The 14,531-nt window shown below is 34.4% G+C and overlaps 1 protein-coding gene across 1 annotated transcript in view; it reads left to right on the forward strand.

The window, feature by feature from the left end:
- LOC308652312 (phospholipid-transporting ATPase ABCA3-like) overlaps positions 1-14,531 on the forward strand; it is a gene marked incomplete at its 3' end in the record, with an annotated part of 144,605 nt that overhangs the window by 115,416 nt on the left and 14,658 nt on the right. Inside the window, exon 22 of the mRNA XM_081300059.1 lies at positions 12,623-12,801. Coding sequence (XP_081156185.1) covers positions 12,623-12,801 — 179 coding nt within the window. The remainder of the gene's footprint in view (positions 1-12,622; positions 12,802-14,531) is intronic.

A 14,531-nucleotide genomic window follows, 5' to 3' on the forward strand; every position in this document is an offset into this window, starting at 1 on the left:
TCCTATTTTATGGATTTCTGGATTTCTGTTCTTTTATATATTTTTCCTTCTTTCTGTATAGCTTGATTTAATTTTATCTATTTATTATGTCTGTGTAAGGTCAAATATTACATAATTTAAAGTCTTTCTTCTTTGTGACACAAACATTTAAAGCTATAAAATTTATTCAAAATACTGTTCTATTTGCATCCCATAATTTTGATATGTTGTCTATTTATTATTATTCAACTAGAATTATTTCTCTAATTTCCCCTGTAATTCTTATTTTAACTCAGAGGTTATTTAGTGTATGTTTATCAAATATTTGATAACTGCCTATATTATCAAATATTTGATAGTTGTAATAAAAAATTAAACTTAAAAATATTCTAGTCTTTTATAATGTAATTGTGCTCCAGGATATCCTCACCTCTCCATCACACTGTTCTGATGTAAAGAAAATGTCCATGTCTCAAGACAATCCTGTGTTCTAAAATCTCCTGAAATATTAGATATTGATTCAAGAATATCCTCACGGAGTATCTAAGTGCTCTGATTCCACGTGTCTACAGGTCATATAAAATAGTTATATAATATATTTCAAGCCTTATCTCCCCAAGGAATTAGGTATTCTCTAAGAAGTAATTCAAGGATGGTTGGTTTGAAATTATCTCTTTGCATTTTTATTAAGAAAAATACCACTGAGAGACCAGGATCTGTTAAGCACAGTCTCAGAAAAGAGATCTGTGTGCACAATTTACAGAGCAGCAAAGATATAAAATAATATTTAACCACCATAAATTCAGTGCCCTGATATTCAAAGCCTTCTTATATATTTGCTCAAAAACTGAATAGATTAATAGGTAATCTTTGAGCAGAAATAGGAGCATTTCTTCCTATAAATTTTTTAGAAATGTCATATTCAGAGAAAAGAGTCATCTAAATATCTAGATGGCTTCATGGAAGGATTTTCTAGACACCATATTTATTTTTTCTACTTTGAAATCTCTTCAGAAAAAAATGGAGATACTGGGAATATTTTGGCAGGATTTGTCCAGTTTAGTGTTCCTTAGCAAATTGCATTGAGAATGTATAAGGAGGTCATAATCCTGGAGAAAGAAGACTTACCTTGGTTACTTCTAATTCTTAGATATCAGACATGATTTCTCATATCTCTGATTAGAGGATCTTTATCTATAACATGTGAATATTAGTACTATTCACTCACAAACTTGTGAAACTTAAATGGTTGAGATACATGAAAGAACTTTATAAGTTAGAAAACATAGGGCCAACACTTTAACATATTGGCATAGGCATTAACTTCCTGAAAAAGACTCTTAAAGCTCAAAAAAAAAAAAGAAATGGTTTCAAATTAAAAGCTTCTTACAGCAAGAGAAATAAAAACATGAAGAGAGGGCCTTCAGAATTGTAGAAAATCTTTGCTAGCTACTTTTCTGATGAGACTAAGAACCACAATATATATAGAACTCTAAAAACACAATCATTAAATTCACAACTGAACTAAATATATATTTCTCAAAAGAATAAATGCAGATGGCCAACAAATGTATGAAAAAATGTTCAGCATTCCAGCAATCAGGTAGGATGCAAATCAAAACTATGCTGAGATTCCATCTCACTCCAGTTAAAATGGCAATCATAAAGAATAAAGATAATAGTAAATGCTGGTGAAGATGTGGGGGAAAAGGTACTTACATTGTTGGTGGGACTGCAAATTGATACAACCACAATGGAGGACAGTATGGAGATTTCTCAAAATAATAGGAATGGATCCACCATATGACCCAGCTATACTATTCCTTGGCATTTAACCAAAAGAAATAAAAACAGCATGTGATAGTGATAAAGGCATATCAATGTTTATAGCAGTGCAATTCATAATAGCCAAGTTATGGAACCAGTGCAGCTGTCCTTCAATAGACAATTGGACAAAGAAAATGTGGTATATATACACAGTGGAGTTGTACTCAACCGTAAAGAATGAAATTATGATATTTTCTGGTAAATGGATGGAACTGGAAAACATCATGCTCAGGGAATTAGGACAGATGCAAAATTTCAAGGGTGGAATGTTTTCTCATATATATGGAAACTAGAGAGAAACAGAAATTTTAAAAAGGGTAGAGTCTCATGAAAATAGAAGAGAGATTTGTGGAGTAGAGGAAACAGGGCTGACCAAAGGGAGGAAGAACAGAATGAAAGTAGCCTGTCATGTACATGTGTGGGTATATCACAATGAATTCCATTTTTAAGTATAACTACAATACGTCAATTTTAAAAAGTAGATTAAAAGTTTTTTAAAATAAAAATAATGATATTAGAAAAACAGCAACATAGATAGCACTCTCCATCTGCATAAACATGAAGAAAATAAGCAGAAACTATCAGAACAATCTTTAGCTGAACTCTGCAGAATTGACAGAGTTTTGAAACAATCAAGTATTGCTGAACCAGGAAAAAAAAAGCAACTTAATGCAATAGGAAAGATTTATGGCATTATTACATGTCCTTGCTTTATCCCTTTGCCACCTTGGCGGCCGAATTGAAGACACAAACCATTCTCCAAGAATATAAACTGTTCCTAGGTCCAGCGGAAATACAGCAGAGTTTCATCATAAATTTGCATGTAAGTCTATATGGTCTTCCTCATCTATAGAACCAACATAAGTCCCTTTTCTCTGTTTCACCTCATTCAGAAAAACAAGGCATGAGAAACAACAGGCACTGCTGAGAAACAATTTGCCTAAGGTCAGAGACAAAAGACAGGGAAAGGATCGTCAGGAAAATGGGGCATTCAGAAGCACCCATGGATATGAGATATTTCAGAGAGCCATATACATACCCAGGGCAAGATCCTTTCTCAGAAAGGAACTGAGAAGACCATTAGCCCACTTTGGGACTGATCTTAAGTGCAATTCTGGCTCTGTGTTAGAGGAAGGTTCTAGAACAGAGAAAATATTCAAAGATTGGCAGTATTATCTTTGTTGTCCTTGTTAGGTCAAGATAGTCAAGGAAATCTCTGTCAAGCACCAAGTGAATATAATCAAAAGAACAGCAACTTCAGTGACCTCTTATGATAAGGAATAAAATCGCTGCCAAAGTAGTTAGATTAATAAGCACAAACAATCAAAATTTTAAAATAAAACAGTGAAAGGAAGAATCTGATTTTCAGAGTTAAAATATAAATATATTCAAATTTCTAGTTTTCTGAAAAAACACAAAATATCAAGTGTCACGAAGAATGAGAAGAAATGGATTCCTGAGCATCGTGGAAAAGAATGTGGTAGTTTTTCAACAGGTTAAATGTAGAACTATCATATGACCCAGCAATCCAACTCCTAAGTATGCATCCCAAGATTTTAAAATAAGGACTCAAAAAGACATTTGTACAAAATATGGTATGGGCAATAAATGGAACATTATTCAGCTATAAAAAGTAACCAATTTTATATGCCAATTACATCGTGGATGGACCTTGAAAATGTTATGCTAGGTGAAATTAGAGGGACCCAGAAATGCAAATATTATATGGTTCCACTTATATGAAATATCTAGAATAGGCAATCTCATATACACAGATGTAGAAAAGAGATTGTCATAGTCTAGGGATAGGGATACATGGGAGTTATTGTTTAATGGATACAGTTTTTGTTGGGGAGGATGAAAACATGTTGAATAAAGTTAGTGATGACAATTATACAACATTGTAAATGTATTTAATGCCACTGAATTGTACTCTTACCAGTTGTTATAATGATAAATATTATGTGTATTTGACCAAAGTAAAAAGATACTTAAACAACTGTAAACTAATGATTTTTATAGATACAATATGTTAGGTTAAGATAGTTTCCTTCATTTGTAAGTTTAATAAGCTTTATAATGAACAGGTGTTGAATTTTAAGAAGCACTTTTTCTTTTGAATTAGTGAAAGATAATCATTTGGTTTTTCTTCCTTATTTTAATGTAGAGATATTTACTAATTGTTTGTTAATATTAAATTGTTTCTATAATAACCAAACATTTTTATTATCCCTTATCATGCCTTTCTAGATCCAAATTGTTAATATTTTATAAAGCAATTTTTTGTTAGTGTTCATGAACCTGATTGGCCTGGAATTTCCCTCCTTTATAGTGTTCTTAGATTTTAGTATTAACATTATTTTGTTCTTGCACATGAAGTTATAAAGACATCTTTTTATATTCACTAGAAGATTTTTTCTTATATGTACTATTGTTGTTAAAGATATCCATTTGAGTTTGTAGATATGCCAAAGATGCTATCATTTCTATGTTCAACATGGTCCCAGAAGTTGTAGTCACTATGACAAGCCAGAAAATATAAGGTGTAATATTAGAAAGAACAAATAAAGCTTATTATTTGTAGATGGTGCTGTTGTATATATGTAAAATCTAAATTAAATGCAGATAACCTGTGAAAATTAATGAGTGAGTTTTGCAAAGTTAGTGTATATAATTGAGATATAAAATAGACATTATTTGTAAAGGAATATTTAATATAACCTAACAGTAATTTGCCATGACCAGCGCCACTAAACTCGCAGTATGTCAAGGGGCGATGGGGGATTAAAAACAAATACTCAATAGTATATTCACACCAATTTGTGTTTTCATGTATGTACTTTGGATAGTAATGATCATCACATTCCACTATCATTAATTACCCCATTGAATGAATACACTATGTATACAACCATAGATATGAAAAATTGTGCTCTTTATATGTAATAAGAATTGTAATGCATTCTGCTGTCATATATAAATAAAAAATTACATTAAAAATAAATTAAAATAAAACTGAAAAAAAACCACACATATGCAGATATGAAGATAAAGGTGGGATCAGGTGGAGTGCGGCTCTCTGATGGAGAAATCAGATCTAAAGAGTTATGCAAGCAATCTTTATTTATATATGTCTCATTGTCAGGTTAAAGAGTATGCAAGCATTATTCTTTGTACTCAGGAAAGTTACAGAACTAGAAACATCTATGCAGCTTTTCCACAATTGCAATGTACAATGTTAGGAGCTTTGTGTAGTGCTCAAGGAGGCCCATTGTTTAGTTACTGTTAAGTGAGCAGTCTCAGGAGTAGCAGAACTGTTGAAACATGTGGTTGTCTAGCATGAGAATTCCTCTATCTCTGTGAGCTGTGTGCCTGAGATGAAGGTTGAAGCTGATAAGACTCTTACATAGAGCCTCCTCAGGCAGGACATAACCATTGCAGCTAGGCACCCTTTGCCCTTGCAAGGAAACTTTCCCAGACCCCAGGTGTGCCACAACCATAAGGTCATCAGAGACCCCCTCAGTCTCTGCTCCCCCATTCTCCGTCACTGCTCTCTACAGTAATTCTAACAATCATGTGCAATATTTGTGTAACCCAAGGCTAGAAAACGCCATCATTTGTAAAGGCAGAGGACCCACTATAACAGTTATAAGTTGTAGACATTTTTTAAAAAAATCTAAAGATACTTCAAATGAAGAAAAGTAGGCAGAGGGGCTGGGGTTGTGGCTCAGTGGTAGAGCACTTGCCTAGAATGCATGAAGCACTGGGTTCAATCCCGGGGCACCACATACAAAATAAGCAAATAAAATAAAGGTATTCTGTCCATCTGTAAAAAAAAAAGAAAAGAAAGAAAGAAAAAGAAAAGTAGACAGAAACTGGAAAGTTTTACACTTGGAATGAAAAAGCAAAATGCGAGTTTCCCTTGTCAATGGCTTTAATCCTGAGCAGAGACCACAGTTTGAAGTTATAGTGTGGCTAAAACTATAATGAAACTTGTGATCTTAGGTTGAGAAATCAGAAGACACATTTTGAGACCACAGCAACTTGAAAGTGAAAGAAGGAAGCAAACCACAAAATGGCACTCCACATTCTCCATATATGATATGCTCAGCCCTCTATCTGATCCCTAAATACATGAGTGCAAAGTATTCTACTTATTGGTCAGTATTTAGCCAAAAGAAGAAACCTGCTGTAATGGAGGATAAATATTTAATGAATATTATCCATGTTTTTACAACACATTGTATCCCTGCCTCACTCCCAACCATATGATAGTAGCTTTCAGCACTTTGTCAACTAAGGAATCATATTACTCGTCTTTATCTGGAAGATTTTCCTCTGCTCCTTGGAGGTAAGAGGATGTTTAAATGCTTTCCAGAAAGAGACTAAATAAACATTATCCTGTTGTTATTTGGGGCATCTATTTAAGTGGGCAATCAGTATTCCATATTATTTCTATCTTTCAAATTATATGTATCTACACCAATTATTACCCTCTTTGCACCAGACTTGGATGACTTTACCACTTAGAGAATTTACATGGTAGGTAGAAACTTCTCATTCTTTGTCATCTGTCATCCTCACTCACTGGCCACATTTCTTATGTCAGAAAGTCTTATGAATAGTCAGAGTTATTGATTTATCTTTATTCCCAATGATCTGAATTCAGTCTTCAGTGACGATTCATGTTTCCTCATGTATATCCATCAACTATTATATATCTTTAATAAAGAAACCTCTATTAACTTTTGTTTCTTTGACAATATATCTCCTTTCAACTGATAAAATATTCCTTATATTTTCCCTACCATTGAGTTCTAGGATAAATTTCTCATCACAACTTGCTTCTTTATTGAACACATAGGATAGAAATAAGAGAAATTATCAATATTAATTTCCTATTCACATCAGATGACAGGAAAACAGATTATAATGGACATCAACTTTTTCCCAAAAGGATTTTCCAGAATTGCAATTATCAATGCAAACTATGTTTTTAAGATATCAAAAGTAGTATAATTCTCAGCAAGCAATTAGAGTTTTTGTGAAAACAGTATTATGGCTTTATAATTTCTCAGTTTAATTTGACCAACTTAGGGAGATATTATTTTCCTGGGAGAGTTTATTTATTTATTTATTTGTTTGTTTATTTATTTATTTAGGTGCTGGGGATCAAACCCAGGGCCTTGTACATATAAGGCACTCTACCAATTGAGCTATATCCCTAGCCCAACAGTTCATTTTAGATGGAACATGCTAATGTTATCTTCTTTTTAATTCAAGGCTATAATGCTGCCAGGAAAAATGTCGTACTTAATATGTTGACACTGGTACCTATGTATAACTTTGGGATGAGCATCCTAAAATTTTATGATCTTGAAGAGACAAAGAAATTGTGTGCCTCCTTACCAGAAATGGCTAACATCCCAAGATGTAGTAAAGAAAGTGAGTATCTGTTACTTCCCAAGTCTCATCAGAGTTATTAGTAACAACTTATCCAGTGTAAATAACTCTTCTTACATTATTGTGAATTTTTTCATTAACATATCAAGTTATGTGATGTAATCATCATTTTGAGGGAAATAAAAACCTTGCACAAATATAAAATAACTTGCACTATTACACAAAAATTTGTACAAGATCAAGCTAAGATTTAAAAATATTTTAATGTAAAATATGTACATAATGCATCTTCTCTATGAGAAAGGACCTCCATGGTGAGGATCTAATTGTAATCTGTGTTGTATTTGCATTTTCTGTCATCCCTCTTCCCCTCTGTTATGGTTTGGATGTGGGGTGTCCCCCAAAAGCTCACATGTGAGACAATGCAAGAAAGTTCATAGAAGAAATGATTGGATTCTAAGAGCCTTAACTGAATCAGTGAATTAATCCCCTGATAGGAATTAACTGGTAACTGAAGTTGTAGGGTGTGGCTGGAAGAGGGAGGAATTGGGGTGTGGCTTTGGAGTATATGCTTGTATCTGGCAAGAGTCTGTCTGTCTGCTTTCTGATCATAATATGAGACTAAGTTTCAGACTAAGACCTCTGAAACTGAGCCCTCAGATAAACTTATCCTCCTCTATGGTCAGATTTTTTTTAATCACAGCAGTGAAAAAGCCTGAGTAAAACACTCTCCACACTAGTTTTGAGGGAAAGGTGCAAAATTAATTAATTCAGTGAAAAGAAAGGAATAAGCATTCATGTCAACTTCGGAAATCCCCAGTAGGGACCCTGTGTCAGTTATTAACATATTTCTGCAGTATTTTCATATCGCTAGGGAAAAGAGAATGTGGGAAAGAGAAAATGTAAGACAGATTCTACATTTGGGGCAGCACAGAATTAAAACAGTTGTACTCCAAATGCAGATATTCCAATAAGCTTAAGTGGATGGGTCCTGGGGGAAAATTGAGAAGAGAGAGCTCCCATGTATAGTGTAGTAAAATGATAAGACAGGATAAGGTTATAATCATGTGTGTTGTTTCCATGCATAATCCAAGAAATAAATGAGAGCATAAAACACATTAGATGTGTCACACAAAAAAAGCTGTATAGTTCATAAAGTTGTAAGAAGGAATTGAGAAATTCAAAGTCAAAATTGAGAGTACTGAAAAGTAGACAAATCCACAATGATAATTTGGATATTTCAATACTCTTCTATGAAAAGACCTGATAGAACAGGAGTTTGAAAGTCAGAAGAGATATAGGAAATTTGATTAATTCTAGTAACCAATTAGACCAAATTGACATTTTCATCAACAGTACTCAAAAGCAGCAGAATACATTTTTTCATGTGTACATAGAATACTCACTAATATACAGCATTAAATAGCTGTCTTCAATGAATTTAAAAGCTCTGAAATGAGTCTGTGTCTATAAAATTATTTGAAAAATTTTCAGATACCTGTTATTAACTTAGTTCATAAAAGACATCTAGAAAAATCTCAAAAGAATTGGAAATTATATAACATACTATCTCTTTTGGATAGTAGTCATCCTTACTAGAGGAGGTGATATTATTATGGTTTTGATTTGCATTTCCCTGGTGATTATTGATGTTGAGTATTTTTCATATACTATTGTCCAATCAATGTCTTTCTTTGAGAAGTGCCTGTTTAGGTTTGCTGCCCATTCTTTATTGGTATTCACTTATTTCTGCTATTGAGTTTTTCAAGTTTCTTATATATTCTGGATACTCTTATCAGATGTATAATTTAATTTTTTTCCACATTCTTCTGATTGTTTGTTCACTCTAGAAGCATTTTAATTTGATATTATCCCATTTGTCAACTTTTGCTTTTGCCCAGTTCAATGTCCTGAAAAATTCCCTTTATTTTTTTTCCTACAAGTTTCATAGTTTTCAGGTCTTACACTTAAGTCTTTAATTCATTTTTTAGTTATTTTTTGTATATTATAAGAAATATGGGTCTAGTTTCATTCTTCTGCATGTGAATATCCAATTTTCCCACCACCATTTGTGGAAGAAATTGTTCTATCGTCATTGTGTGTTCCTGAGTTTGTCAAAAATCAGCTGAAATTGTGTAGGGTTATTTCTGGGTTCTTATTATACACTGTTGGTCTATGTGTCTTTTTATGCCAATACCATGTGTAGTTTTCTTTTTCTTTTGTTTTGTTGATTATACCTGTGCAGTACATTTTGGAATCTGATAGCCCTGATGCTGTCAGCTTTGTTCTTTTGCACAGTATTGCTTTGGCTATTCAGGGTCTGTTGTGGCTCCATACCAATTTCAAGATTTTTTTTTTCTAATTAAGTGAAATATGGCATTAGTATTATGATGGGGAAGTATTGAATCTGTAGATCACTTTCAGTAATATGGACAATTCAACAAGATAAATTCTTCCAATCCATGAATATGGGATATCTTTTCATGTATTCTCTTCCGTTTCTTTCATGAGTTTTTATCATATAAGTCTCTTTCACCTCTTCTGTTGAATTTATTTCTAGTTATTTTATTTTTCATAGCATTGTTCTCTTGATTTCTTTTTCTAGTATCTATTAGCATATAAAATGCTACTGATTTTTGTTTGTTGATTTTGTATCCTGCAACTTAATTGAATTTGTTAATTCCAGTTTTTTAGTGAATTCTTCAAAATTTTCTATATAAAATCTGATGTCTGCAAACAATGATAGTTTGATTTCCTCCTTTATAATTTGCATGCCCTTTACTTCTTTCTCTTGCCTAATTGCTTTGAATAATTCTTCCTGTACTTTGTGGAATAAAACTGGTGAAATTGGGAATCATTGTCAGAAGAAAATATGTCAATTTTTCCCAATTCAGAATGATGTTAACTGTGGGTTTGTCATATATGGCCTCTATTTTTGAGGCATTTCACTTATATATTTAAATTGTTTCTATCATGAATGGGTATATATCACATGTTAAACCGTCCATATTTCCCATGATGAATCAATCCCACTTAAGTCATAATGAATGACCTTTTTAATGTGCTATTGAATTTGGCTTACTAGGGTTTTTTATTTTTTTACCACTGATTGAACCCAGTATAAATATAAATATAATTTTTATTATGAGACAGGATCTCACTGAGTTGCTTAGGGCCTTGCTAAGTTGCTGAGGCTGGCTTTGAACTTGCAATCCTCCTGTGTTAGCCTCTAGAGCTGCTGGAATTACTGGTGTACACCACCATGCCTGGCTTTTGCTAGTATTTTATTGAGGATTTTTGCAACATTTTTAGTTGCTATTGTTTTGACCTCATTTGGTTTTGCTATCAAGATAATGCTAGCATTATGGAATGACTTGAGAAAAATCCCTTCCTCTTTGTTTTTAAAAAAGTTTGAGAGGTATTTGTATAAGTTCTTCCTTGTTAATGAAATTGTTCTGTGAATCGATTAGATTTTGGCTTTTACTTTGATAGAAAAGATTCAGTATCACTGTTTGTTATTTATCTGTTCTGGTTTTTCTAATTCTTCACAGTTCAACTTTGGTAGCTCGTATGTATCCAGAAATTAATCCATTTCTTCTGAATTTTCCTTGTCAGGTATTTTGATTATACTGATACAAAGCTGATGGACATATGTGATGAATACATCTTTGGGTTTTATTTAGCTGGAGATCTCTATGCTTCTAATACCTGGATGTTGGCTTCCTTAATCAGTTTGGGAAATTTTCATCCAATATATCTTTATTGTTTTTTTTTCTTCTCTAGTTTGGTAATTTCAAATGTTGTCTTCAAGCTTACTGATTATTTTTCAGCTTAATTGAGCTGCAAAGTTTTCTGTTGCATTTTAAAATGCAGACATTGTAGTCTTCATCTTTAAGATTTCTGTTTTTTTAATTGTTTCTATCACTTTGTCAAACTTTTCATTTTGTTCATTATTGTTTTCAGTTTCCTTTAATATTTTATCTGTATATTCTTGGAGTTTGCTAACTTTTAAAAAAACATTTTAGTTGTAGATGGACATAATACCTTTATTTTACTTATTTATATCTGGTGATGAGCATGAAACCCAGTGCCTCATATGTGCTAGACAAGGGCTTTACCATTGAGCTACAACCCCCACCCACTCACTGAACTTTCTAAAGGTGATTATTCTGAATTATTTTACTGACATTTCATAAACCTCCCTTTCTCTAGGGTCCATTGTTTGTTAGAGCTTTGTTTGGAGACTCTGTTTCGGAGGTGTTATAATTCCCTAAATCCTATGTCCTTACTTTAAGGTTTACACACTGGTAAAGGCCAGCACCTTTTCTGGCTTTTGCAGGTATTCTTTGAAAATGACAGTCCTTCATTATTTATAGTAGCATATGATTCTGGCTGAGTCAGCCATTAATGTCCCTTAGCTGGTAGAGCTTACTTTTATGTTCTCTTTGCTGCTGCCTTTGCTCTGAATTCAGGTTTGGCAGCTGGCTTTGTTCTGCTATCTAGCAAGACTACTGGTTGTAGTATGTAACAAGAGTGGGGTTCTAAGTGAACAGTGCAATTGCCAGTGATGTGGCTAGGCCAGAGTGTGTGTTTTCTGGTACTGTGGTAGTCTTTTGCATTCTGAGTAGGATCTGAAGTATGGCGCTTTAAGCCATGGGATGCGCTATTTAAATTCCCAGATTTGGTTTTATCCCACTCTGGACAAAGTCTAGAGGTGTTCTTCTGGGAAGACATTTTAACCTTCAAATGCGGCCTATTAGCTTTTGGAATTTGCCATGGGGGCCTTTTTCCCTCCATGGGAGACCCTAGGTTTTAGGGCGATGCTACATCTCAAAAATGGCTGTCTAGGAATCATAGCCAAGATTGGCTATGCCAGTGGGCTATGTTGTTTTTTAGTGAAGTACCACTTCTGGCAGGCACACTGTACTTTCACTAAAATGGCTTGCTGAGCTCCGTAAGCTCTGCCTACTTGCTTTGTTTCTACCTGGCCCAGTATGGTTTAGACCATTCAGTTTTTCTACTAGAATCTCAATGAGTTGAGAAGCAAAATGGATTTACCCTGTTTCGCATGTACTCTTTTCCCTCTGTAGAAACTGTGGGCCATCAGGATTTCTCTCTGTGTGATGGTGTGCCACCTGGCTGGAAAAGCAGGGAGGGATGTGGTCCAAGGAAGACCCTTTCTCTTGCCCTATCAATGTGGATTTTTATTCAGTCCCAGGGAGCACACTCAGTCTTATTCTTACATTTTGAGTGTTTTACCAAGGTGTTGTTTTCCATTGATAATTGCTAGGATGCATCCATGAGGGGGGGAGTGAAGGTTAGAATCTTCTTCTCAACCTTCTTAGTGGCCTCTCATTCTGTTAACTTTTATTAAGTGATCCTATATATTTTTTGTTGTTGTTCTTGTCACCAGAAATTGAAATTTCTGTATATAGTATGGAGGAAAATGGAATTGGAAAGTATGTAATTGCAATGGCTGTCTCAGGACTTCTTTACATCCTCTTGATTTTCCTTCTGGACACCGTCTCATGGAATGTGAGAGCCTTAGTGTATCGATCTGTTTTATTTCGCATCTTCAAGAAAATTAATAAGGTGAGTACTTGAGCGTGGACCTTAGAGACAAAAAGGGTATCTCTACACATGATTAGCTCTATTATTGGATATAGGAAAATAAGTCAACCCATGTTGAATGGGCTATATGTGAATCAGAGATCTTAATAATCATAATTTGAACTTGTGGTTTCTAAACATCGTGACCTCCATCAATCAGAACATTGTTTTTAATGGATTGCTTATAACATAAAGCTCTCCCTTGAATACCTCCTATGACAGAGACTCATTTCCTGCCAGTGCTTTCCCTTCTTCCTAATTGGCTCTGGATATTTATTTTTAAAAGTCCTAGATTCTTGTAGAACACATATTTAATGTCAAGACTCTAAAGCAGTTGTTGTCACACTTCAGCATTTATTAGAATCACCTGTAGAGCTTATTAAACCTATAAATTGATAATCTCTGTCCTCTGATATAGTACCTCTAGAGTATGTCCTGAAAATTTTCATGTGTAACACATCCTCAGGTGATTCTTCTGCTACTGCTCCACATTTTGAGAACCAAAATCTTCAGAGGAAAGAAAAGTTTGATGCAGGGTGGCCAGGTGGCGGTGGGGGGGGGCTTCTTTGTTATCAAAATACATGAAACTGTGTAACTATTCCATAAGACCTCAGTCTCAGTTCTTGCCACTTCAGTGTGGCTTTTCTTCATATTGCCCAGCACAGGCATGACTCTGAAGGTACTCAAGAAAATGTGTGTGAAAAAGAAATAAATAGTGGAATTAAGTGAAGCATGAAAAACAGAGATTATCCAGTATGTGCCTCTAGAGGCACTGGTGACAACAGTGGAACTAGCATCTGGCATCTAAAGCCTATGATAATATTCCATTCAGCTGAGGTACTAACCTACAAGATGAAGTAGGGAGTTTTTCAGTGGATAAGCAGAACCTAGGGACATGGGAGTCACGACAAGTCAGCAAGCAAATAACTGGTTATCAGTAGTAACATTGCTCATAGGAAGCAAAGTCTGATGCCCCACTCTGAGGTTGTCGTACATTCCAAAGATGTTCCTCAGGTACCCATATGTGCCTGGTATCACATTAGAAATTGTACAGCATTCAGACTCCTTAAAGGGGTCCAGGAGGAGAAGCAATAGATCATAGGACTTGAAGGAGATATGAAAGGAGACCTCCACACATGTGTAAAGACCCCTGCCTCAGGATGGGAACCAAGCTAGAGATCAAATACCAGTCAGGGAAATATGAGTTCTGATAAAAGGAAGGAAGTATAAGATGTTGAAATTGTATCTAGGAGGCACCAACAACAAGCTATGGGGTTTGGGTAATACTTGAGGAAAGTGAATTCAAGGCAGAGGGGTCAGTTTATGTGTAGACAAAGAGGTAGACAATATTCAAAGAGCTACAAAGAAGTTAGTGAGTCTGGAACCAAGTTCAGGTATTGTCAGGTAGTATAAGATGCATGCAGAAAATGACAGGAGCCAAGTGTCAGGGAAGGCCTCATAAGTGCTAGGCTGAGGATCTTCTACTCCATTCTGAAACAATGAAGAATAGTTGAAGAATTTATTAACATAAATGTTTTTAAATATTTTTTAGTTGTCAATAGGCCTTTATTTTATTTATTGATACATGGTCCTGAGAACCGAACCCAGTGCCTCATGCATGCTAGGTAAGCGCTCTGCCACTGAGCCACAACCCCAGCCCTTGACATAAATTTGTTTATAATTTCTTTTTGTTTTGTATTTAGTGTTTGTAA

Source organism: Spermophilus citellus (assembly GCF_964194105.1).
Source record: "Spermophilus citellus genome assembly, chromosome: 6".
Classification (NCBI taxonomy): domain Eukaryota; kingdom Metazoa; phylum Chordata; class Mammalia; order Rodentia; family Sciuridae; genus Spermophilus; species Spermophilus citellus.